At 40.9% G+C, this 26,306-nt stretch overlaps 1 protein-coding gene and 1 non-coding gene across 3 annotated transcripts in view; one reads left to right on the forward strand and one right to left on the reverse strand.

Moving 5' to 3' along the window:
• Positions 1-9,196: 9,196 nt before the first annotated feature.
• The window catches only part of LOC145460399 (contactin-2-like), a 19,765-nt gene continuing 2,655 nt past the window's right edge, over positions 9,197-26,306 (forward strand). Inside the window, exons 1-14 of one of the 2 annotated variants that reach the window (XM_081445177.1) lie at positions 9,197-9,850; positions 13,850-13,937; positions 14,441-14,722; positions 15,183-15,470; positions 16,217-16,322; positions 16,930-17,111; positions 17,596-17,862; positions 18,334-18,621; positions 19,064-19,384; positions 19,834-20,139; positions 21,331-21,627; positions 22,926-23,047; positions 23,660-23,849; positions 25,437-25,721. In XM_081445177.1, the coding sequence (XP_081301303.1) occupies positions 13,868-13,937; positions 14,441-14,722; positions 15,183-15,470; positions 16,217-16,322; positions 16,930-17,111; positions 17,596-17,862; positions 18,334-18,621; positions 19,064-19,384; positions 19,834-20,139; positions 21,331-21,627; positions 22,926-23,047; positions 23,660-23,849; positions 25,437-25,721 (3,004 nt within the window). In that variant the 5' untranslated portion in view covers positions 9,197-9,850; positions 13,850-13,867. Of the gene's footprint in view, positions 9,851-13,790; positions 13,938-14,440; positions 14,723-15,182; positions 15,471-16,216; positions 16,323-16,929; positions 17,112-17,595; positions 17,863-18,333; positions 18,622-19,063; positions 19,385-19,833; positions 20,140-21,330; positions 21,628-22,925; positions 23,048-23,659; positions 23,850-25,436; positions 25,722-26,306 lie in introns of those variants that run through there. The other variant, XM_081445178.1, reaches the window with a different exon arrangement.
• Positions 16,538-16,610, reverse strand: Trnai-aau (transfer RNA isoleucine (anticodon AAU)). The gene has a single exon. It is a non-coding gene; the product is annotated as a tRNA-Ile (tRNA).

Below are 26,306 nucleotides of genomic sequence, written 5' to 3' on the forward strand. Positions count from 1 at the left end.
AATCATTGCACCATCTCCCCCGAGATCCAATCTGCACCCCCTCCCCCCCTCCCCCCCCCCCCCACTGTTTGTGGCTCGTTAAATGCTTAATACTTCGTGTAAAAAACTTAAAGTGCATTTTTCTCAAAAGTTTACTTTTGTACCGACTGACTTCGCGCCAACATTTCTACTTTGCAAGGTTTTTAAGTATAGAATTTCTGAAACTTGGGCTCATCAAAGACCAATAGTGTCGTGATGATATAAACCAAAAAAATCGTAACATTTTAAGGTCTGTCACGTGACATGAGATGATTTGTCCACTGGGTGTGGTAAAAAATAAGGTTATTTCCAAATAAAGCTGTAAAAAGCACTGAAAATAAGAGTTAACTGTCAAAACTTAGGTTCATATCACAGAACAAAACAGAAACTTACATGATATGCTTATTTGACAGTCAATTCTTGTTTTGTAAAAGAGCAGGAAGTGTTGGCGTCAATACTATAAAACACTACTTCAAAAGGCTGTGGCTGGTTTCCATAGCAACCATTTTGAGTAAAACTCTAGAAATTTAATTTCTCTTCTTGAGTGCAATAGCACACAATTGATCTTTCTTCACCATATTTAAACAAACTTTTTGGTCCATATTGAGGGTACCATACCACCTTAAAACACACTTGACCTCGATGAGCTCAAAACTTGAGCCCGCAATATGGTCACGCATACTCGTCAGCGGATGCCTTGTTTTGACAGGTGTCGATTCACTATAAAATGAATGTCCAATATCAAAGATGTACGCTGTTAACTAAGGCCGCATGTCCTATTAGCTGGAGTATGACCGCCATGTTGTGCGACGATGTCGTCGTCGTCGTGCGTAGGCGCCCACGAGCAATACCGCTAGCCATTTTTACCATGAGAATTTCTGTGAGTATGGGCCTCCGCTTGGTGGCCCGGGCCACCGGAGCTTCGCTATAAGGTGAAGGTATAATTTGATCAGCATCGAAATAGGAAATTAAGTAACCTTTTTTAATACACTGAAATATCCAACGATTATATCGCAGTTACCTCAATAATTTATACTTCCAACACCAAGAATTAAGTTTCCCTTAATAACTCAATAAATAGATAAATATTTCCAACACATTCTGGCGTTTGTATTGTTTAACAATATGGCGGAGTCCGCCATATTGACTGCGAATTTTTCGCAGAAGTCTGGGTCAAAGTGGATTATGATTGGTTGACTGTCTTATGCCCTACGACATAAGGACAGAATAGGCATAAAAACAAAACATGTTCGTTCTGCTCGTACTTGAGACCCCCGGGGGGAGGGGACTCCCATATGAAAAGAATGGGGGTGCTCGTCGGAAATTTTGAAAAAAAAAAAAACCCCTAAGAGGTACCAAGATCCTGTTTTGTCAGCCTGGCTTGAAATGCTTTTCACCCCCAAGAGATACTAATTCTAAAACAACACTTTATCTCCTCTTATACATTTTCGGCTCAATACCCTAAAAGGTACCCGCAAAAGCTCCCACTGTGGACCTTTTGCGGCTGAACACCCCACGAGATACCAAAACCGCTTTTTTAATCTTAAAAGACCCCACGAGCACCCCCGTCCTTTTTATATGTGAGTCCCTCCAGGACGTGTGCTTGTGTTCAGGTGTCCTCACTTGCTTACAGTTATGCTTGTCACTTATCCTTACGTTTAGGCGCTAGTGAACTGACTCATAGTTCTCGGCCCTATATTCGAGTTTCTTTAGCATGAAATGGCTAGGAGTATTGCTACTCCCCCCTGGATGGAATGCTAGTCCATCACAGGGTTATCCCCCAGTATTCTGTTTGCGTAGCCCTAGCAATTGGCCGTCACCTTTATTTTACAGGTAGAACTAGGTGGCAAGAGGTATTGCGTTTTGCCGAAGAATACCACACAGTCTCCACAAGGACCCTCAGGTGCCACTCAATCTGGAGTCCAGGGGTCCGTTTCTCGAAGGTCCCGAAAAGTTTTCGCACCCGGAAAGCCGTAGCAGAATCTCAAACCTTATGATTACAGAGCTGTTTTGTTCAAATATTCTTAATATGAACAGAGGTTCAGGCGTATACAATTCTCCGCTTTTAGATACAGATGAACTAAAAATGGCTTTACGGGCCCGAAAAGTTTCCGGGGCTTTCGAGAAACGGGCCCCAGCGCACTAACCAATCAACTAGATTATCTACTCAAGGGGAGGAAGGAGGCAGAGAGCATAAAAGAGGAGGAAGGTCTTTCCTTCCTTTTTCCTTTCTTGTTTTTCCTCCCCTCCCAAACTACAAAAGCCTGATACTCAGGCTACTAACCATTAGGCCACCCGGCCACCACCCCTTTACCAATAACCGCTAAGAGCCCCCTTTTCAATATATGAGCCCCGTGTTCTGTTCTCGAATAAGCGCCACGAGCCAAACGAAAGATGTTCCTTTTGTTTGACGCCCTCTGCCCCACCCTCTGGTCTTTCGCAGTCTTCCTCTTAAACCTATCCCGGACAGACGACCTGAGATGAATTAATTGTAGTTATTTTATGTATCTTATTAGTACACGACCCCACAAGCTTGTTAGCTTTGACGTCTTTTATCGTGTATAAATAAAGGTTGTATGTATGTATGTATGTATGAAGACAAGTGGTGTTCTACCCCGAGAAACTCGCGCCCAACTTTCACTCTCCCATGTCAAGAAAAGCTGATATTACAGCAGATCAAAATTCCAATATCTGTGAGTTCTTGTTACTTTTGTGGCGGCCATTCAAATTTTCAATAGCGCCGTGTTGAAAGTGCGGCATATTAGCTTGCGAACAGGCTCAATTGTTGTTTTTGGGTGGCGTATCGCGGGCCGGGCAAGGGCGGCCAAGCCGCAACCGCGATCCGGCAAAGCCGGCGAGAAGAGTGGGACTATTTCTTCTCGCCCATTCTTCTCCCCATTCTTCTTGCCGGCTTCGCCGGCTCGCGGTTGCGGCTCCTCCGCCCTTGCCCGCGATATGCGACCCAAACAACAAGTGAGTCTGCTCGCAGGCTAGCGGCATATTTTCACGTCAAGCCCGTGACAGATGTTTTGAGGATAAAATCCTGACATTTCCAGACTATAGTCTCTTTCTCAGAGACGCAAACAGTGCAGTCTTGAACAAAACTCAAGATACCTAATGTGTACATGATCACTTTTTTAACTTTCAGCACCTGTCCAGTAGACAACGTAGTGATATTGAAAAGAGAAATTACAGGCATTGGTTACATTTAACCAATGAACGGTTACGGAAGTTCATCATAAAAAAATCTCTGTTCTTTATTTCCTCTCAGTTTGCGATGATTTATCTTGAAAGAGATCAATGCAGCTTATGATAAGCGGATTATAGAGTAAATCCTCCCAAAAACCCGATAATTGAACATTAACTCAAGACATTTTAAAATACCAGCACGCGAAGATGACCTACGTTTATGTTTCGGTAAAACGAAACCTGTGCTAAACAATAACAACCCCAACAAGTTTATTTAAAATCTTTTACAAAACGTTTTTCCGCGAACTTATCATAATAAACTGAGGAATTAAACAAAACCTAGGGGATGAAGGTTAACTTGAACTAGGGAAAATGTTGCATTTCACTAGCGTAAACGAATTGGCCAACTCGAAGATTTTCTAATAATTGACTTTTGACAGAAAAACAAGAAACAGAGGCGAAGATATAACTCGATAAGCATTAGTTTTCTCTTCTCCCCTAAAACGAGATAGCGTCGGTTAAGAAAAGGAAAGTGCTCGAAAGAAGCACCTAATAATCAGAAGAATATAAAAGTTGTAGAAATAATCTGATTTCAGTCGAATTTCGCTATCTAGTTTTAATCACATTTCTGTGCTACATTACATTGTCTTGTTAACTTGGTATGCAAGATTTACAAAATTATTAAACCTGTCAGTTCAAAGATAACGATTTCTTTTTTTATTGATATAAGACGAAACTCCCGTATTCTTCAAGGTGGTCGTATTTTCCGCTAATGGTGCATGCCATGCACAGAGAATCAAACCCCGGGTGAACTCCCATATGGAAAGATCGGGGATGTTCATCGTGACATTTTAATTGAACCCCTGAAGGAGAAAAACTGGACGTGGACAGCTTTCTTTGACCCACCACATATACACTATAAAACGGACAAAGGGCATTCCTTTTTATTATTTCTTCGAGTGCAGCCCCAAAAGATACCTTGACGGCTAAAAATAAGGGCATTTTGTCCTGAACCACATAACTAAGAGCGATGTCCGTGATTTACATCCCTAAGCGGGACGACGAACATCCCCGAGGAGTCTCCAAACCCCGGCCTCGGGAAAGTTATTAACGTGATGACCCTTTTTACTCTAATCGCAGAAATAAATACATCTACAAACAATTTAATCTCCAACCCTCGATTCATTACTAATCCACCATCCACTTTTTACAGATTTATCTACTCGGGTAACAAAATCTGGAAGACATCATGGCTACCGAGAAACCCTCTTTAGTCAACACTCTCGATGATCTCAGGTTGACGAAACATCCAGGCGGTCTCCCAGAAAAATTAGGTGGTGTGCGACCTGCTTCCCAATCCCCCCCCCCCCCCCTATCTCCCAGGCCCTATTTAAGCCTTGACCTGTTTCAGACCTGTCTTACAATTAGTTACCAGTTCAGACCGATGTTCAAGGCATTGTGGAGGGCTATAGTACTGTTGATGGTCTCATCGATAATGATGAAGAAGTAGCTTCTTCTAAAAAACATACCCAGTTTAAGACTGGAATACAAAAACCATAGCCTATTTGAGAACAAACTTCAACTAACTCAACATAACTAACATTAACTTTAATCTAATGCTATTTCCTTACATACAGTTTCAAGAATTGTTGCCCCGCAACTAGTTCCAGAGCCAGGAGAGCTAATCGAAGCGGGGGCCCTAAACCTATGAAGCCCATTTGAGAAAGTACCGTCGCCCCCCGGGACAGGTGGAAACTAAAGACTTTTGAAGCTGACCTTGGATTTAGCAAGCACTATAGTCATTTTAATGAAAGTTGGTTGCTAATGACACTCGAAAAAGCATCGCGTGTTGTTGCAATTAGGTGGTAATCTTTCCAAATCTTGGCGGCTCTTTTACTCTTTACTTCATACTATAGACTCTCCTTACTGACTTTATGGATTTCTATGAGTGACAATTGTGAGAATTTGATAGAACATCACATTAGATGCCGCATCACTCCTAGGAACTTAGAGACAAAACTATAGCTGGTCTAATGATACCTGATACAAGAGAAATATACTAGATTATAATATTTTATTGTAATAATCGTTGTAAAATCCTTTGAATCACAAATTCAATATCACTCTATTGTCAACCAGACAGGCGGCGAATAAAGAGAAAAATATGAACCACGAAATTCTTACCACTTACATCAAGAGAAATGTTAGACAATCTGTATTAAGAATTTAAATTTTCACGCCTGGCACTAGGGGCATAAAAGACTTGATGATAGAAACGCTTTCTTTTGTGTGAATCTTTGTTTAGAAAACAAAGACCAAACGCTCTCAAAGGGACTCAACCTGATAACAAGACAGCTTTCAAAACAAGTAGTTAACCAAAGGTAATCGCGAATTTGATCAAAAAGCGCGTGGGGTGGAAAAGGAAAGACTGTAAAGTATATGATAAAGAGATCAACTCTAGCCTTTCTAAGGTCAATTTGAAGCGCACATAAATCGCCAAAAGATTACACAGATGTCAATAAATCGAAGAAGATTCAGTGGGGCTATCGACGAGAATGGTTTAGTAAGGTTAAGGCAGCGAGCGAGTTCTCGCGGGCAAACGCAGGCATCGTACTTAACACGCCTGAAACTTCGAAACTCGCTGGCGAGTGAAGCTCGTTAAAAATAAATGATCGGAAATTTGATTTATAGCATTCTTTCTTAATTTAACAGCCCTGTTGGGTAAGGCCGCCTGTCAATCATGCATTGTATTAATGTCATCCCCGCTGCGCGTAAAGAAACCTTTACTTCGCCACAACAAACCAAGTATTATACAAGCACTAGCGAGTGGCAGATTGAGGCAGATCATCCACTGCAGAGGCTACACTTCCTCGCAACCTATGACGGGGATGGTACGAGGCATACTACGAAAGGTAGGCTAGAAAACACGTTAAAGCCAGTACTAAAGAAGCTTAATAACAGGCTTGGCATGAGTATTTTGTTTTGCTTAACACTCTGCCGGATTTTTCTCTCACTTATAAATCTCGCGGCTACATTTCCATCAGGTGTGTTCGATTGCCGTGTTAAGTTCGCAGCTCTCGTCCAACCGTGCGCGCGCTTTCAAGCATTTCTCTTTTACAAAGTGGATTAACCCGCAAGTACATATTTGAACGTAGTGTAACATCAGCGCCATTGAATATTGCCTTGAGTATTTGTTTTCCTTTGCTGTTTATATGGAGCACAGGAGTCATTCGTATAAGCAGTGAACTTGTTTTTCTTCAGTCTACAAATCGCACCCTTTCGTTTGAAGAGACTCCATTAAGCCATGTCTTACTCCTCAAACAACAAGTGCCGACTTAGTGACAGTACTCCGAACTGTTTAATATTCTTTCCATAGTGTAATTAAAATCGATTTCGTACATTCTTAAAGTACGATTTCTCAACAGTTCAAAGTCTGGGGACAGTATTAAAATAGCATCAGCGCTTATACAAAGTTACGGTACACCGCCGGACTAAAAATATCTCACTTTAGGATCGGCCTCTAATTTAGACTCCGCTCAGTCGCCAGTCTTACACAATTTGCTTCTAGTTATGTTGCTTAGAATAATTCAACAGGAACAGTGTCTTGCGGTTAGTGGCTTCAACGCAGAGAATGTTGCGGAAAATAAACCACCTCGACAGTGAACCACAGTGTTAAATACCGCAGTGACAGTAAATATCACAGCTTATTATTACAGTATAGGTCCTTTAAAAGCAGGTATTCTATTCATTGCTCGCGTGCCTTTCGAGTACGGAATTACTTTCATCTGCATTAACTATGTTTATCATGCGTTTAACCCCATGAGGGGCTTGGAAAGTGTATAAACAATGTTGAAATGCGAAGAGAACAGCGATGAATCGAGTAGGGGGAAAATGCAGGTTTTAAGCGAACTGGCGAAGTAATTCGGTGCAATCTGATCATATCACCCTTTAGCTAATCTGAAGAAATCTCAAAATAAAACGATTAACAACTATTAATAGGATTTCACAGCGTGCAAAACAGTCTGATCCTTCCGACACACGTGAACGGATGCCATGAACCCATAGAATCTGACCAAAGTTTTTGCGTCGAACAAACCATCCTCATTTCTATAAAGTTCAGTGACTTCCTTATTGTCTTCACATTTGTACTTGCACAGAGTCACGGAGCAACCCCTTGCTCACGAAAACCGCATGGAATGTTAACAATAACTACAATGAAATTACAATACTACGGCATTATTAGTTGATAACTTGTCCATATCAGCCCGTAGATACGGCCCTTACTTTATAACGGACTGATATCATTGTCTACATTACGTAGGAAAAGTGTTCATTTCCAATGGGCGCCAAAATGCACAAAGGGGCGGACGGTAGTGTATAGTACGGTATGCAACTTATTTTATTTCCGCGTAAATTAGAATACAGTTAAATAGCACTTATCAACACCTACGCTAATGGTGTTAATGAGATTATCTTTCTTTTCAGAAAGCAGGTTTTCCATTATTAAGAGGTAAGAAAAAAAAATCCCTTTAGATCTCAATTCAGGGGCCAGCTGTCATCGATCGTGAATCGTGGTCGCAGGGCACAGCTGCGCTGAGAGTTATCTAAACACTCTTTTCAACTAAGTCTCACTCTGCAACCATCTTTGTGTTACCCACTAAGAGATGACATCTTAGATAAGAACAATTCCAAACAAACAATGCTGGAGGAGACAGTAAAATCGCCCGTCTCGTTTGGCGGCTTCTTGTTTTCGAAAAATAACCCACCCCTATTTGGAAAACAATTCGTTACTTATCGCACAATTAGAGCGCAATTTTTGTAACAAAACGCACGCGTTTTTCAAGGATCAAATGGTGAATCAAATTTTTGGAAACATCGCCCAGTAAAGATCACGCGATGTCAAATTCAAATTGTCGCTTGGCGAAATACATCTGTTTTAAAATCGTGCTGGGCACCTCAGCGTGATACATGTCCTGCACTACAATTTCCATTTAAGTTTCGACGAGGCCATAAACACTTTTACCGCGGTAGAAACTGGAGCAGAAGTTTTAAGTAAGACACTGAAAGTGAGCCAAAATACCTGTGGACCTGTTGTAGGCTAAACAAGATTCAGCTGCAGGCAGAAAGGAGCGGAAGTATTAAAGTGTAAAATAATTTGTCGTATTACACCCCCTGAATCAGCGAGTGTTAAATTTAAAGTTTTCTTTTTATACATATACTTTTAAAATCTCAGTTTCGTTTTATATTGAAACGGAAGTCAGTCACTCAGTGCCTCACGTCAACGGTTTCGTTCAGGGTAAACAAATCGCTACAGTACAGCTGCAAGCGCCGGAAATAGCATTAATAAAACGCGCTTCTTTACAGATGAAGTCAAGTGAAACGCTGCATTTCCATCCACCAAGACAACAGATTTTTTAATTTTCTCATCCACTAAACATCTTCTTAAAAGCTTCGAACGTCGCGAAGTTTCGCGATTTTTATCATATCAACAACGGGCAGCTGTTCACTCGGTGAGATAATTACGATGGAAGAAAAACAAAAGGTTGCCGATGGGGTCCGTTTACGTATAGGGAGCTCTCGCTTGTATACGGATATACACCAAATGAAACGTTGTCCAAATGCGTTCTACCCTAGGCTAATAGATAAATATCTACCGGAAAGTTTATAGTGTGGGTTTTACGATGACGCAAGGAGAGAGATGGACTAAGCTCATAAAATGTTCACCTTCTCGCAAATTCCTCAAATTAACCAAAGCAGCTATAATGGCAGAAAAATACTGTTAAGGTCTAGCTCGCAGACTTCATGTCTTTGTGTTTGGTTCGATGATGATTCTTGCAGTAGTGCTTATCGCGTGAATAATGTATAAAATTGACATAGACTTCGGAACTAATTTAACAGTACAAGCCGCAAATTAAAAATCTTTTGCTCAGTAAGAAACCTTGGTTCCACGTAATTGCAGACTTTGCCCAATCAGTTTCTTCTGCGGAAAAAATACTAAGTTAGATAGGGCATAAAAATAGATTATTTCAATTAACTTTGGCCAAATTTGCGGGGTACAGTGCTTACACAAAACAGAACTACACGTTTAATTAATGCACGACCACACGAAAAACTCCAAAAGACAAAAACGTTGCGATAAATTTAATTCACGACAAGATGCGATAATCAAAACTGATAGGATGTTCAAAGTTCCTGTTCGTGGACCAGTTACAAGGCGACACATAACGAGAGGAACGGTGCCAAGAGGAGCGCGGCGAATAAAATAACCCCCAACAATCGCAGTATAATTTGGTAGGAAGTGAAAGCTGTAATAAGGAGGATAATCTCGGGCAAACAATTGGATAAAAGCAATCCATACAAAAGTGTTAATTGATCTATGTAAATGTATCAAGACGGCTTCAGGACATCTGGCACGGAGAATAATTTGCTCAAGATAACCTGACCCCCTCCATAACATTAACATTTAGATATCAGTCGTGCCGCTGTTGAGATCAAGCTCGTTTGTTTCGAACGAATTCTCAACTTGTGCCTGCGGTTGTTCTTAAGATATGTAATCGTGATACTCCCAAGAGGATCGATTGAAACACTTCAAGCCCAAAGGGATAGTATCAAGAATAGAAAAAAAAAGTTGAAATACAGCAAGGTACGTAAACATTCATAACCGAGTACGAACACTATTTTTAAATACGTGCAATTTTGCGCCTTAAAAATTTAATCTGATTTTAACTCTCTTAAGTACGACTTAAATCTTTACTCCAAAGTCGCCTCAAAAAATTTGCCTGGTTATAACCAGTTTTCGTACGTGAAACCGTCTTTGAATTTTCAAGATTTTGTTTCCTGTTTTGACGTCTTAAGGTTGGAAACTTCAAGTTAAATTTAATGATTACTCGAAGAATTTTGACAAGGACGGAAGTTACGATAAGATATTTTTATTTCGTCTCTCAGCGTGTGAAAACACACCACAAACTGTAAATACACAAAGCGAATTTCTCAGACAAATTAAGCACCTTAGATCTTATACCCGAAAAACGATAAAGCCCTTGTTTCAAATCTGTATACATCTCTACATATATATATTTACTGTCCGCGAATTGCCATTTGGAGTGGCAAAATTGTTTAAATTGCTTCCTGTGGTTTTATGGAAAAAACAAGCAAAGAAAAATCGAAAAAACTCTAGCACAGGAAAAATAGCGTGAATGGTAACGAAAGGTGAAAGTTATTCAACGCGTCCGAAAGAAAACGTTTCGACTGAATCTGTACGCAGGTGATAGGTAATAAAGACGTGCCTAAGTGTTGTTTTCACTACACTATAGAAATTTCCATTCATTTGACACTTTTCAATTATGAATGTGTTAGAAAACTTTATTTGCATATCAATCAAGTGTGGAACTTAAAGACCCTTTTCTGTCAAAGGAAAATAAGTGGGCTTATTCTTTACAAAAAGAGTGGATTACCTCTCATGACGAACATAAAATTTCAACTTGGTTTAAGAGTCTACCCGCTAATTTAGTCTTCGCGCGCGAGGGAATTCTGATGGTTTTAAACTTTATAACGTTTAAAAGAAGGAATTCGTCAATTACTTTGTATTCTCAAGTAAAGTCATCAAAATAGATCTGTTCGGAAAATGTTTACCTCAATGTTGAAAGTTTAGTTTGCGAAAATCTTTATAAATCTTTTGAAAACTGATTCACATGAAATACTGACTTAAGTTTGCCGACTTCATCACTACACGAGGCATTTTATGTACTTGTAATTATTTTCTAAAAACGAGATTAACTCATTAAAATCGACCTGGCTTTTCTGAGAAAAATCACAAGGCAGAAATTTTCCCAGGCTCCATTTGAATGCAAAATGTGGCTTTCTAGGCAACGAAACAATTGTTTTTTCTCTTATGAATTGTTGTTTGCCCTTTGAATAAGATCCCATTATGTAGCGAACAGCGGTAGTGAGGCAGTCGCATGCAGGCAAGACAAAATATTTAATGAATTGCACGAGTTGGCAGGTAGTGTGTTAATCAGAGCTTCCGATACGGCAATAACTACAGCAGGTAGGCACACGAGCTGGTAAAATTCAATAAATAGGTTATAAGGGAGTGTATTAGGTAAACAACTCTATTTTACACCATACCTGCCACAGCCTTGTGTCTCAACCACCACCCAGAGATTTTTAAAACAAAGAGATTCACCGCAAAGTGAAAGACATTGTTGCACGGTAAACAGGATTCCTTGCAGTGAAAACTGTCATTTAATTGCTACATTTCCGAAACACTGTAAGCAAAAGTAACTAATTGAGATTTAATTTCCTTTTACGACGAAATTCACAACTGCCAGCGCGATGAAAGCTTCAAGGGTATTTGAGGTTTTGCATGAGAAATATTTTAAAATTATGCGCCCGAGGTTAAAATAATATTTCATCACTTTCGCTACAACTCGTTCACAAACTTCGGGAAATTAGAAAGTGGCCATATGTTTTAAAGTCATTTAGTTAAGCCAGTGGCTTCTTGCACTGGAAAAGACTGCAACGCAGTTTAAGGTAGCTAATTTTCTCAGTTTATTAGCAACTTTAGCAGAATCAGCACGGGCTAAATCGAACACTGTGAACATTTGCGTGCACCTTTCAAAGGATTTTAAGGCATCTCTGTTGCGATTGATCTTCAAAATGACTACGGCAACAAAAAGATATTTCACGTGCCATATTCCATTTGCTCGCAGGAAATTTCCGACACCTGGGGTCTCGGTGACCACAGTGATTGAACAACATTCTTTACCCGCTGAGATAAACTAAGTTACTTTGTAGCATACTTGATTATGGCAGGGAATGATCTCTGAAGAATGCGAGGAACATTTCTCAAAACCTGGATCTCAGAAACTCAAGGTAGACTACAGTTCGTTAGTTTTCCAGTTGCCGTATACAAAAGCGGTGTGGAACGCAGTGAAACACAGCGTTCTTAGCAAATGAAGAAGCAGAATTTCGTTAACCAACAGCAAAGTTTGGACTCGTTCTTTAAAGTGTAAAAACTGTATTCAGTGCAAGGCTACTTTAAGTAAAAGTTTCGATAAAATTTGACGTAAGTGGAGGCGAAACTGATCTACATAAATTCTCAGTTAATTTTCTTCAAAAATATAATCTGGCCTTACTTATTGAACGGAAAACTATCTAGAGTGTTCGTTTTAAGTATATTAGAGCACATAATTGACAATTATTGGCCGAGGTTGAGCAAAACATCGTGATTTGTCAGAGGCCAGCAGATTATCAATTGTTTGAAGAAGCCGAAGGCTAACAGTCGATCTCCGAGATACTGAAATCACGATATTTCGCCATAACCGAATTCAATAATTGTTTTATCATTCGATCACCAAGTTTGTTTAATGTTTAATGGAGCTACGTCACGGTTTGCGCGACTTGAAAAGATTTGCCTAAATTTTTTAAGTTCGTCGTTTGTAATCCGCGTCAATCTTCTCCATCCTTAATCATACTTGTTCTTTTACGGTTTATTATTATCTCTTTGGCGTTTTTCAGTCTAAGTAAACTGATATTTTCAGGTTTCCTTCAATTTAAAGGTAATTTTTTACGGGGCCAAAATAACTCATAAATGTCATGACTGAGCTCCTTTAAAATCACTTTCTGGCAGCTCACGGAAAACAATCTGCCATTTTTCACGCAAGAGCGTGGTTACAATTACACATAAGCAGAATATTATTTGCAGCAACATTATATGCAGGTCACGTGAAGGACTTCAGGCAATTAAAAAAGGAGGAAAAACATGCATCGAATGATAATCACCAGTGTTTCAACGGTAGCATTGTTGCAAAACTACACGCAAAAAAGACCAATGCAAAAGTCGACTACGGTTTCCAACCTGAAAGCCAATTGCTCACGTTGCGCTTTTCGAAAATCTACTAATATTTAACCTCTTCGAAAGAAACGTGAGCTCAAAAACTAATGGATACAATAAGCAACATTTATCTCTCAAACTCTCGAAGCGGTTCAGAGCTAAGACAGACAAGAATGGCTTTAGTATAAACATTTTCAACGTTGGTTTCCCTGAGCCGTCATCATTTACCGAGAGAGGAACATGTCCCCATTAAGCTGAATTATTTGGGATGACTTGTGAATTATAAGTAGGATCCGTCTAATTGCGATTGAAATTGTAAATTGTAGACTAGACGTAATTCGAACCTTAACATTCGATAAAATTTGTAAAGTAAGAAAACTAGGGTGGTGATATAATAGCAATCAAAACGTTGTCCATCTTTGTACCATCTCTTGAGCCTCCACTAGGATTAAAGTAACACCTCACGTGCTGGCCCAGTTCCTTATGGTGTATTAGAGCATTCAGTTCTCTCATGCTAACATTCCCTACTATGCAAAACTCTAGTGCTCCGTCAACGAACTCCGGAAACTCTTCGTTACACGACGATAGATTGTAGAGATTGAGTGACTGCGCTCTTCGGCTACTGAAAGACTCGACTTCCGCCCCTCTCTCGAGTCTGGCCTATGATCCTCCCCAAGGGGAAAAGCACAGGCTCCTATCCTGAACAGCGGCTGCTAATCGAGCCTACTACTGATAGAAACTAGACATTTTTTCTTGATCTATTTAATTTATTTATTTATTTGTGTCTTTGTTTGACGGTCTTTTTAGGTATGAATCAACTACAAAATGAGCGTCAGCTGGTGGAATAATGTGTTCATCATTAAGTTACTTGCGCTACTACTGCTCTTGAAAGCTGGTAAGTACGTTACAAAAATGTCGTATGCTCGCAAATGTGTTTAAAAGCTGACTAAAAGAATAGGAGTACTACTACATCGGTACTTGACAAATAAAATTATTACAGGGAATCAGTTTCTAAAGAAACTGTCTCGCTTTATCGACTGAAAAGTGGGAACTTTACGGAAGTAAGTCACCAGCGAAAATATCTAACGTTACAACCTTCAATTAACCTTCGATACTCCCGGATGGAAAAAGGCATTGTGATGGTGCAACATATTACACGAACAAAGCTCAGCAATCCGACCAGGGGTTCAAGCCCGCAAACGCACTAACCGCGGTTGCTTTCTGTTTTCAAAAAGCTTCCAGAAATTCTGGTGAAGTACCTGCGACTATCCGTTGCTACGAACCACAGTTGTCTTCTGTTTTCAAAACAAAACTTCCGGACTTTCTGGTGAAGGCTCTCCGTTCCACGTGCACAGCGTATCTCTTTTAAAAACACCTTTTTACTCCATTTACCAACAGGTAGTACCCGAAAACCAGTAATTCTCAGCGAGCCTCAAGATGTCACCGTAGTATCGACCAGTTTCTCCCTTCTGTGCATCAAGTCCCCAGACACCACTGTCACTTGGTATCACAACGGCAAGCAAGTCAATACTGTGCGGAATAACCACATACACGTAACTAGTGATGGGTCTATACTTGTTAAGAACGCACTGGAAGGTAGAGATGACGGCTCGTACTACTGTCTGGTGTCCAACAGGAAAGGGGCAATCATTAGTCGGACGGCAAGGGTTAAATTTGCTTGTAAGTGGCGTCACTGTTACCTTATTACAAACATTTTTGTGTAGAGACACGGTTTTCTTTTACTCAGAGCCAAGCGACTCATAAGAGTCTCAGCGTGGATGTCACTTTCTGATGAAGAGTAAAAGGTTCTGTTTATTGTTGACTGACTTACTTGAAGTTTGTGGGTAAACCCTGGAGTATGTCGGTTCTAATGAAAGATATTAAGCGGTAATTTCTTATGTTGGTGTGTATTATGCTGTACAAGGTGGTTCTATGTTTTAGGTCTGTAAATGAAACCGTAGTGTGCGACCATTCAAATGAAAGCTATTGAGCAGTACTTTCATGTGGTACTGTTCAGTATGCTGAACAAGGTGGTTTACGTCCGTGGCCATTTAAATGGTAGCTGTTGAGCATTACGTTCATAATGTATTACCAGCTCTTTACCTCAACACCCTCAATGATGTATCTACATCCTCCCCAGATCTTAATCCATTCACTGGTGTCGGCGACTGGGGTGTTGACGGCGAAGAGGGATCGCATCTCATCATAAGATGCAATGCTCCAGACTCTTTTCCACACCGTACAATCAAATGGACGAAAGGGGGGAATCAGCTGCCGAGCCAGTCACCACGCCGAGCTATCAGCCAAGAGGGGGACCTGCACTTTGCTTTTCTAGAGAAGTCAGATGCAGGAGTTTACGTATGCACTGTCACTAATGTGTTCATAACCAAGAAAGTTGTCAGAACGGTTTCTCTTTTTGTATCGCCAGGTAAGTAAGAAAAACTAAAGTCTGCATGCAATGAGGCAGCGTGGCCGAGTGGTCACTGAGGGCGCCGAACTTGAAATCCGAAGGTGGCGGGTTCAAGTCCCGCTCTGACCACTTAGCTGGAGTTGCTTCTCGGTAGACCAAAGTTCTTCAACTCCTCGGTCATGCTTGTAAATGGCCAGCTGGTCTGCTTCCCGCCAGTTGCGACTTTTAACCCTATTATGTTTAGTAGCTATATTTGTTTCTTCCAGTTTTAAGTGACATGCGCTGTGAACTAGCTAGGCGTAGCTAAGCCGGTGCATTCACCACTATAAACAAGAACATTTGAACATTTTTTTGAAGCGAAGTGGACCATCAGGCCTGCGCTTATCTCCGGTTTCGGTAGCATGAAGCGACTAAGAGTACTTCTACTCCCCCTGGATGGGATGCTGGTGCCTCGTAAGGTTACCCCCAGCATAAAATTCGCCAGTAACCATTTATAGGGTGAAGAGAGGTACTGTGAGAGCAAAGTGTCTTGCCCAGAACACAACACAATGTACCTGGCAGGACTAAAACCTGCACCTTTTGATCCGGAGTGGAGCGCACTAATCATGAGGCCAATGCACCTGCCACGGAAGTATAGTCAGGAAAATATAGGATAATTTATGCCTTGCATATATAATTTTTGATACATTTACTTGATGCCCTACCTGGTTTCAGAGAGACTTAACCAAGCCAAATGAACACTAATTCGTTATTTACATTAACAGGACAAGTTCCACTGAACAAGCCACCAAGTGTATCTGATGATTTCAGCGCGCCAAGGACGGCCATAAAGGGAGAACAATTTGTCCTAGAGTGTATTGTTTACGGCAGGTAAGCACACTGAACCAGCTTGGATGCGGTAGATTAATTGAGCGTTTGCAGTTGTGAAACAACTTATACAATGAAGTATTAACATAAGTAGAAGCAGTGACGAAAGAGGCACAGAATCAGCAACAATAACACTAGCATGAAGGTGTTATCTGCCATCGCAATTACATAGACAGCTTAAGCGGCTTTGAACTTAAAAGCCTGACAAAAAAAAATTCAGGCTTGAACGGGATTCCAACCCATGACCTCTGCAATATTAGTGCAGTTCTCTACCAACTGAGCCATCAAGCCAACTGGGAGCTGGTCAAGCCGCGAGTTCGTAAAATACCCGTAGATGATGAAGATGCAAGTAAATATATGAAAGATAATGTATTTGAACTGCGGAGAAAGATATCGAGACATGATTGATCCCTAGCAGAAGCTGTAGCATTAGCGATAGCAGTGTGCACAGTAGCAGCGTGAAATCATTAATTTGGCTCATAGATTTCACAAAGCTGATGTCTATGTTTAGTAACAAAGTTTGTCACCTCATGACCTTGAATATACTTCATAAAGTGTCAATTTTCTCCAGCAAGGGTTCAAGTTTTTTTTCTTTTTACCTTAACTTCAGACCAGTCCCCAGAATCAAACTGGTAAAGAAAGGAATCCATGCGCCGTTAGGAAAAACGACAGGGAACGTCAACAGACTGGTGATCGACAGCTTTGGTCCCGATGACGCAGGGAAGTACAAATGCAGGGCCAGTGACAAGGCAGGACAGTCAGACACAAAAACTACAGTAATAAGAATGGAAGGTATAAAGTTGCTCTGTCGCAAGTAGACGCAAGTTGAAATCTTGGGTCAGGGGTCTACTTGCGGGCTCGTTGGGCCAGGACTTGCGTGCACGTGTGTTGACTTGCGATAACTTACGCTCTCTTTGGTCGAGATAAAATTTACACGCAAGTCGACGCAAGTTGTTCACCGTTTGGCCACCCGACCTAAGTCAACGCAAGTTGAGTGCGTGATGGTTACATTTTGGCCGCGCGGGACTAAGCCCGTTGCCTTGAAATTTGTCCGACTCTAATTTCGACCTATTCCGCACAATCGGAGAGAGTTTGGTGCACCCTGCATTCCGAGAGAGGAGCGATACCGCTGGTCGCTTCATAATACCGAAGAGTATTGTTGTTATTGTTGTTGTTGCTGTTGTTGTTGTTGTTTTGCTATCAAAATGATTGGAACGCACTTCGCTGACTGTGTGGATCTTCTTGAGTAACAGAAAGTGTGATTTGTTTTCTACAGCTAAACCGGAGTGGATCCTGAAGCCAAGGCACACTACAGCAGGATCGAACACCACAGTCACCATACCCTGTATCGCCTTCGGAATACCAAGAACAACATACACGTGGTTCTTGAATGGAAAACCCCTCATATGGACAAACAGACACAACATTACTGGTGGAAACTTGACAATAAAAGACTTGACACGTCAAGACAATGGCATGTACCAGTGTTTTGTTAACAACAAACATGGCCAGTTACATGCCGATATTGAGCTCACTGTTTCAGGTAAAATTATCAATATTTACGGAATTCGTATGTAAAGTTATTGCAAGCTTGAATATCCCTGGATGGACACATAAACGAATGGACAAACGGACTGACGGACGGACGGACACAGGGACGGATTGGTGAATAGAACTAACTGACAGACTGACAGACAGTAGATGGAAAAGCAACAGTGATCTGGTGTTGCATGTCACACAGGATACATTCAACTGACTGACGGACAGACGGACGGACGGAAGAACTGATTGAATCACTGATAGCACCATCCATTAGAAAATGATTAAATGACTGAATGTAGTTCTATAGTCCATAAATATACTTCTGGTGCATATTCAAAACTGTACTCAATGTCAATGCACGATGAGAAAACTGCATATATCTAGTACCTCAACAAACTTCAAGCACAAACGGGATCTTTAAACATTCAAGGTTTTAGCAAATGCACATTTTCTTTGCTTTCTATCTCTTCAGAAATTCCTGCTGGATTTGGTCCAGGCAGCAAAGTTCCACAACCCAACACAAATGTACTTATCCACACAAGTGTTGAGCTGACATGTCGACCAACAGGAGAACCCAAGCCTACCATTCGCTGGCTCTTCAATGGCTCTTTGAACCTCAAAAGCAACAGCAGGTTTCGGATTTTGTCAAATGGAAATTTAAGAATCAGTAATGTTACGAAAGCAGACTCCGGCTATTACATCTGCGAGGCTTCTAACAGACTGGGCAAAGCTGCAAGGAAGGGACATCTCAACGTCCTCGGTAAGGTCTAAATACTTTCGGTTCTGTTTGAATTCCACCCCCTGGAATCTATAACAGTGATTTCGCTACATTTTTGGCCCGAAGTGCGGGGGGGAGGGTGGAGGAACTCTCATATTAAGAGTGGTCATGAAGAAACGCCACTATTTTTAGCCGTCAAATTATCTTTCAGGGTGCAATCGACGAAATAAAAAAGTTCAAGCCACACCCAGATTGGTCTCCTTTATAGGGGTTTAATTCAAATTTTCCGACGAGTATCCCCGGCCTTTTCATATCAGTTTTCCCCCCTCCTCCCGGGAATTTTTTGGTCAGAACAGAGCTCGAAGTATGACCGTACACGATAGTTTTGTCCGCCTGTGAAAACCAGTTGCCCTCCTGCGAAAACGTTAATGAAACCCTGTCCATGACATTAGCGTTGAGCCAATTTACCGTTGTTTCATCCTAGACTACATCATCTTCACCAAAAACATGAATCGATCGACTTCAGTTGTCCTCGGGCGAGACATCAGGATTATGTGCGGTGTAAAAACAATTGGTGCAATAGAAGTCACATTTCAGTGGTCCAGATATGTTGTCCCAATCGTGTCTAACAATCACGTGCAAATCACCAGAACGGAGAGCATGGACCGTCTGTCGCATACCAGTGACATGAGGGGCTACTTGAAAATCACTGGCGCCCAGTACTCTGACTCAGGCCTCTACACCTGCCAGATAGTGGGCAGCAAAAAGATCATTGCTGTCAAGAATGTGATACTGAAAGTTAAAGGTAAAAAAAATATGTTTATGTACAGTGTTGTTGTTAAAAAGATTAAAGAACGGCCAAAACCACCACGAATCGTGACTCGCTTGCAGACGTTTTCCCGCGCTTCGCGTAAGCTACATGAATTTGCTTCGAGTTATGATTGGTTCTCTGTGTTGTCTATGTCCTTTGTGATTGGCCAGAGAGATTACAGATAGCAGCACTCCTAGCTACTTTAAGGTATGGAAAACACAATAACCTCTTGCAGTGACTGTACGGTGAAATCCTGCCTTACGGCCACCTCGTTATTCTGGCCTGAACAAAAGCTCAGTCAGTCATTTTCTTGTTTAAAGAACCCCTTTAATACGGCTACCTCGTTAATACGCCCAGATGTTTGTGGTCCGTTGGTGACCGAATAATTAGTTAGCCTATGCCGGACTAGAATTCAATTTGTTTTTTTCGCCTATCTCAAACAGGTCCTCCTGATCCACCGACAAACGTGAATATCAACTATGGAAAAACCAGAGGAGAATTTGTCAATGTAACCTGGACCTTGGGCAAATCAAATGATAGTCCAATAAAGAAAGTCATCATTGAACACACGACACAGTTTGCGCCCAAAGCATGGCACATGATTGCTGAGGAAACTGAACCCGAGAAGGGCTGGACACAAATAGCACTGTCTCCATGGGTACGCTATACGTTCCGTGTTGTCTCTATCAACGACGTTGGAAACAGTACACCAAGCGCTCCGTCCCCTAGTTTCCAAGCCCCTTCTGCAGGTAAGTTCTAATTAGAGTCCTTTGAAACTTCTTTGAGTGCTTGTGTTTGCAGTCCGATTTCTCTCAAAGAGTATGGGGCGAGACGTTTCAGACTAGAAGGGAATTATATGAAACATAGTTGGGCAAGAGCGAAAAAAAAGGGGTAATGGGTTCCTGGCGAGAGAAAAAACGAGTGAGGACTAAGGCGAGGAACGTCCCTTCCCTTCCTCGCCTTAGTCCTCCCTCGTTGTTTCTCTCGCTCGCCTTTTTTTACTCGCTCGTCCCCAGCTACCGGGAGTCTGGAACAGGCTAGGGCGCGTCTTGCCAGCAGACAAATATCTTTTGTCAGGTTTCATTCAAATGCATGGTCTTATAGAGGGTTCCATCCAATTCGTTAAACGTTAGTAAAACCTTGTACAGTATTATACAGTATCGCGCAAAAGCAAATATTCAATAACTTTCATTTCACTAATGGCCAGTCTTACACATGAATTCCAACAGCTGCTTTGAGCGAGACGTATTACTTGGTTTAGCCTTACACTAAATATACAGCATAAAAAAATATATATGAACAGAAAAACAAAAATTATATGGATGAATAGGTCAATAAACACGCAACAAATAAATAAGCTAGTTTCTTAAAAGTAAACTTTTCAATGACTTGCAGTCACGAGATAAATATGCATAGCGATGGCAGGGTTCATGAACACTGAAGAACGGACAAACGTTACGTGTAAAAGGGTTTTCTTCGCCGGAGTATTTTGTAGGTCCTATAGTTTCCGGTACTTACAAACATTTTAGATATGAAACTGCAAGAGGGCATTGCGATCTTGACAAAGTTATAACAGATATTATTATAACTCTACTTGTGTTCTATCACGAATGCCGCTCGCTGGTTGGCTACGCTATCTATTCTGTTGTAGATAGTGAGTAGCGTAGCTGTGTGCGGTCCGCTCGTTTGCGTTTTTGATGGGTTTGTGCAGAGGATTTACTTTTGAAAGACTAGTAGATGTACACTAAAATAATTAGATTATTTGCTCTTGATTTCTATGCGCAATAGAAATCTCGAGCACATAATCTAATTCTTAAATAGACGGTCTGTGGAAAGACTAACCCATTTATAAGTTCAAGTCTGACAATTCTAAATAAATAGAGTCGTCACTTTAGTGGTGAAGGTTCTAATTATGATATTATCACTATCTCTGACTTCAGCTCCCAGCAAATATCCTAGCGAGGTGAGAACCGAAGGAACATCCCCCTCTACACTAAAGATCACGTGGCAACCCCTTCCACCCATCGACCACAGCGGGCCTGGGTTTTACTATGTTGTCTATCATCAAAGGGCTGATGGTAAAGGACAGCTGTCTAGGAGTGACGTCAAAAATGACACATCAATTCATGTAATGGGTGCGGATTACTACGTGAAATACATGATTCAAATACAAGCTGCTAATGATATTGGCTTTGGACCCAAAAGCCCAGTTGTTTTCGGTTACTCGGGAGAAAAAAGTGAGTGAAGTTTAAAGAAACGTTTATTTTAATGTTTGTATCGTATTCTTTCCCTTTTAACTGAATTGTAAACCACTTCTTTTAACTTAATTAGTTTAGCTCCCTTGTATTGTCACTGAAAAGCCCCATCAGGGGAGTGTCAATAAACTATTGTTGTTGTTGTTGCTGTTGTTGGATCTAAGCATGAGCAGACGTGTGTGTTACAAATACAAGCTGCTAATGATATTGGCTTTGGACCCAAAAGTTCGGTTGTTTTCGGTTACTAAGAGGAAAAAAGTACGTGAAGTTTACAGCAAAGTATATTCTAATGTTTGCATCTAAGCATGAGTAGGCATGTATGTGTTACAAATACAAGCTGCTAATGATATTGGTTTTGGAGCCAAAAGCCCGGTTGTTTTCGGTTACTCAGGTGACAAACGTGAGTGAAGTTTACAGAAAAGCTCATTCTAATATTGCATCTAAGCATGAGTAGGCTCGTGTGTGCTAAGCTAAGTTTATTAAGCCACCATCAGCAATCAAAGGAAAGCTACTTATCGCAAAATTGTTTAGGAAAATCCAAAGTATTAAGAGCTTTTTGTTTTGACTTGTGTCATCGATTTGAACTACTTCACAAGATTTTGGAATCAATAGTAATGGTGTAAATGATACAACACCAAATTGAAACGTGCTATAGACCCGGGGTGGGTACTCCCTTATATGGGCTATATAGGTATGAGCGGCACCAGGGTAGGCCGTTTTTCAGTCGTTTTGGTCATAAATAGGGTATCGATTTTGGCCATTTTGGTCTTGAATAGGGTATGGTTTTAGCACTCTAATCTTGAATTGGGTATGTTTCTTAGAGGAAGGTGCTTTTTCACCATCCGGCAATAGGAATGTCAACAAAAGCCCTTCATGACTTACGTTTACGGCAACTGCGCCAGCCGCAACAGTCATTAATAGGGTGGGGTAGATCATAAATAGGGTAAGGGTTTTGGGAAGTGGGTAGTACACCCCCACCCAACGTTTCTGGAAGTATCCCCCCCCCCCCCCCCGGGAGGGACTGTAGACAACACTTACTAGTCAATCAATTTAGACAGACGTTGATTGGCGCGCTAGGTTATTTGCAACTGCTGTGATACAACAAAGTTGATTGTGTTATTTTGGTTTCATTACAAGCTCAGCCATTGGGATGCAGCTGTTGCATGAACACTAGAAATTTCACTAGGTCATTCTGTCCAGATGTAGACAGGATCCCAAATGATGTCACCAAGCCCGTAGGATTTGCGTAACTAAACCTTTCACGTTATTTTTCTTTTTAGTACCAGTGGGGTCTCCAAGAGATCTTGATGTCCGTATAACATCACCGACATCAGCTTATGCAACCTGGACCGGAGTCTCAGATACAAGGCAGGCAGTGCGTGGCAAATTGTTAGGCTACAAGGTATGGGCACTGATAACATTATTAATAATAAATTATTTCTAGTTGCATGTGATTACCCAGAAAGTACGTCTTATGGACAAGAGCTTTTTTATTATCAGTTCAGAAAGGGCTGTGTATTCGTGACATGAAATCTGAATCTATGGTGCGTTAACAGTAATCTGCATTCTATACAAGCCAATATTACTAATAATTTCAAGAACTTTCTTTCTTGAAATAATTACAGGTAATATATAATTCCAAATGTATAATATAAACTAGACAAGGTCAAAGACATTTTTTCCCCCTTTTTTGTATAATAAATCACATTACTCTAGTTGTCCAGGGCTCGAAAAAACAATGCTGTAGAGTCGTGACCTGGACATGTAGAATTTCCTTCTGGGCAAGTAAGTCGGGGAAAAGTAGCTTTTCATTCTCACTTGCCCAATGTACAAAGTATCAGGCAGGTTGTCTACCAACTAAATATCTAAAAGAGCAAACTAAGACTTGCCCACGACAACAAAATGTGAGAGCTACTTGTTCCAAGGGCAAGCTAGAATTCAAGTTTTTTTTTTTTGATCCTGTAGTAAAAAGCTAAGACGACTAAGTGAGTGTGCTTTTTCATTCATATTGCAGGTGTATTTCTGGAAGGCTCCAAGTGGTCAGATACCTCCACCCCAATCAGAATACAAGGCGACAATTGACACATCTACAACCTTACATCTGCAAGCGTACACATCCTACAGGTTTCAAGTTGTTGCTTACAACAGTGTGGGTGATGGCCCAGCTAGTAATGTTGTGGGACCCCTAACCACACCCGAGTCAAGTAAGTGTCTCCTGCGTGTATTATAAAATAGTATTCATCTACTGTTACTGGTCACTGTATGGCCTGCAGATGTATTTCTGGCCATTGCTTGTCTTGGCGAGCCGGAAATATATCCATGTTCGCAGGCTAGTCACTGTATCAGGGGCAGATCTAGGGGGAGGGTGCAGGAGTGCGCACCCACCCCCCCCCCCTTAAGCTGAAGCCTTCTTAGTATTCGCTTTTAAAATTCGTTTACCTCACATGTCAGTTACGCCATTCCTTAGTGGTGCACCCCTCCTAAGAAAAATCCTGGATCCACCCCTGTGCATGACCTTAGTAAGACTGTAAGTTTGTCTAAAGCTTGTTTGTTTTTAGATTTGGCAATGCAAATATGAATTATGGTTAATGGTAAATTTCAGTTAATTTTATTCCCTGAGAATCTCAATGTTTTTCAAGGCTCCACCTTAAAAAGAATTGAGATTTGACATTCAATAGCCGTCATAAGTTGTCAGACCGCATGCACAGGTAACAGTGCACTGTAACCTTCTGCAATGTCAGCCCCTCAGAGACTTTTGGCATAAGACAGGTTCATCAGTTGATGTCATTTGACCCCAAAGTAGCTAATGAGAGTGTGCTGTTGGGAAAAGTTCTAGCTACATTGTTAAATGGCATAGAAACTGATTCTTGAGCTTGGACTCAAAATCGGCCCTTGATGACAACTGACTATCAAACAATCAGCTGCACAGGTCTGTTTTTGTTTGTTTGTGTGCGTTTTTTTTTAAATCTTGTTTTATAACACATAATTCAAGTAAACTTTCAATTATATTCACAATTGCACAGAATTTAATGGCACCAATAATCACACAGGAATATGCAGCCGGGAAAAAGGGCAAAGATTTCTTTGTCCACAAAGTTGTTAGTAGACCATAATTTTTTTACTACCATAATTATGTTGTAATAAAAGTAAGGTATAATTGTCTTTTTGTTCTTTTAGTAACTTTTATTCATTAGCCTTTGTATGCATTTCATGCTTACAATGGTAAGTGTCAAACCTTACCATAAGCTCGCAATGCGTGCAAAGAGTTATTGCATATTTTGCATGCCTATAATTGAAGGTACAGTGGAAGCCCACCCTAGAGCCACCCTATTCATAAGGCCAACTCATTATTACAGCCCCTTTAATATGGCACCAATGCATTGATACAGCCATATTTTTGTGGCCTGTTGGTGACCAGATTACCAGGGTTCAGTTGTAATAAATTACTTTGCCTGCAGGTTGATAGCCCTCTGCATGCATTTTGTACCCGTTATGCTGGGTAATAAAAATATTTTTGAACACCACCTACAGTTTAAACATTTTATCCAACACTCCTAGCTTTTATTGATGTAACATCTTTCAGCATATTTAGACCTTGCTTTACATGTCTTCTCAAATGCTGGAACATGTTAGCTAGAAGTATGACATGCGATCAAACATCTTCCAACATGTTGTAACAGGGTCAGTGATAAAATAGCTTCAACAGTTTCAGTATTAGATTAAACAGACCATTGGCATTCAGCTTAAAAAGCCACCCACCTCATTGATTATGTTTTCTCCATCACTTGCAGTTCCAGAAAGGCCACGTGGACTTGCCCTGATTGTGCAAAACCAAACGTACATTTTGCTGCAGTGGAGTCCTCCTGAAAGGGCTAACGGCATCATCATTGATTATCAAGTTTCTGTCTGGAAATTGCCAGAAACAGGGGTGGTAAAGAAATGGCGAACAAATGACAGTCGCACTGAATTAAGAATGCCCCAGCTCAATCCACAGGACACCTACAGAGTCTCAGTACTGGCTGTAAATAGAATCGGCAAGGGTCCACCAGTGTTAGCAACTTTTGATCTAACAGCAGGTTAGCATCATGGTTAATTAGGGACAGACCATTATTTTTTAAGGGGGGGGGGGTTGCTGGGCAATTTCCAAAAAGAATTCCTGCACAGCAAAAATTGCTGAAAAAAAATCATGCCACAGGAAAAAAAATCAAGCAAGTGCTTTCTACTATCCAAGTCCTGTGTTTGACTTGAAAAAAAATTATTGCACAAGCTATTACCCACAAAAAAAGATCATGCACAACCTAAAGGTGAGAAAAAAAAGTTCATGCCCCAGAAAAATTGCCCAACCCCCAACCCCTCCCCCGCAAAAAATAAATAAATAATAATAATATTAATAATAATAATAACAATAATCATCATCATAATGGTCGTCACTTAGATAAGTAATGTACATGTCAGGGGTGTCATTAACGTTTTCAGCAGGAGGACAACTGGTTTTCACAGACGAGCAAAACTTTCTGAACTGTACTTCTTTATCAGAAAAACTTTTCTCTAAATGGTCAAACCAGGTGGGCAAAATCACCCTCACGGCCACTCAATTTGCCTGGAGCCCATCCCTTAATGAAACCCGACAAGTTCTAATTGTTTTAGCAATAATCAAGTTG

This window comes from Orbicella franksi, chromosome 11 (genome assembly GCF_964199315.1).
Source record: "Orbicella franksi chromosome 11, jaOrbFran1.1, whole genome shotgun sequence".
Lineage (NCBI taxonomy): Eukaryota > Metazoa > Cnidaria > Anthozoa > Scleractinia > Merulinidae > Orbicella > Orbicella franksi.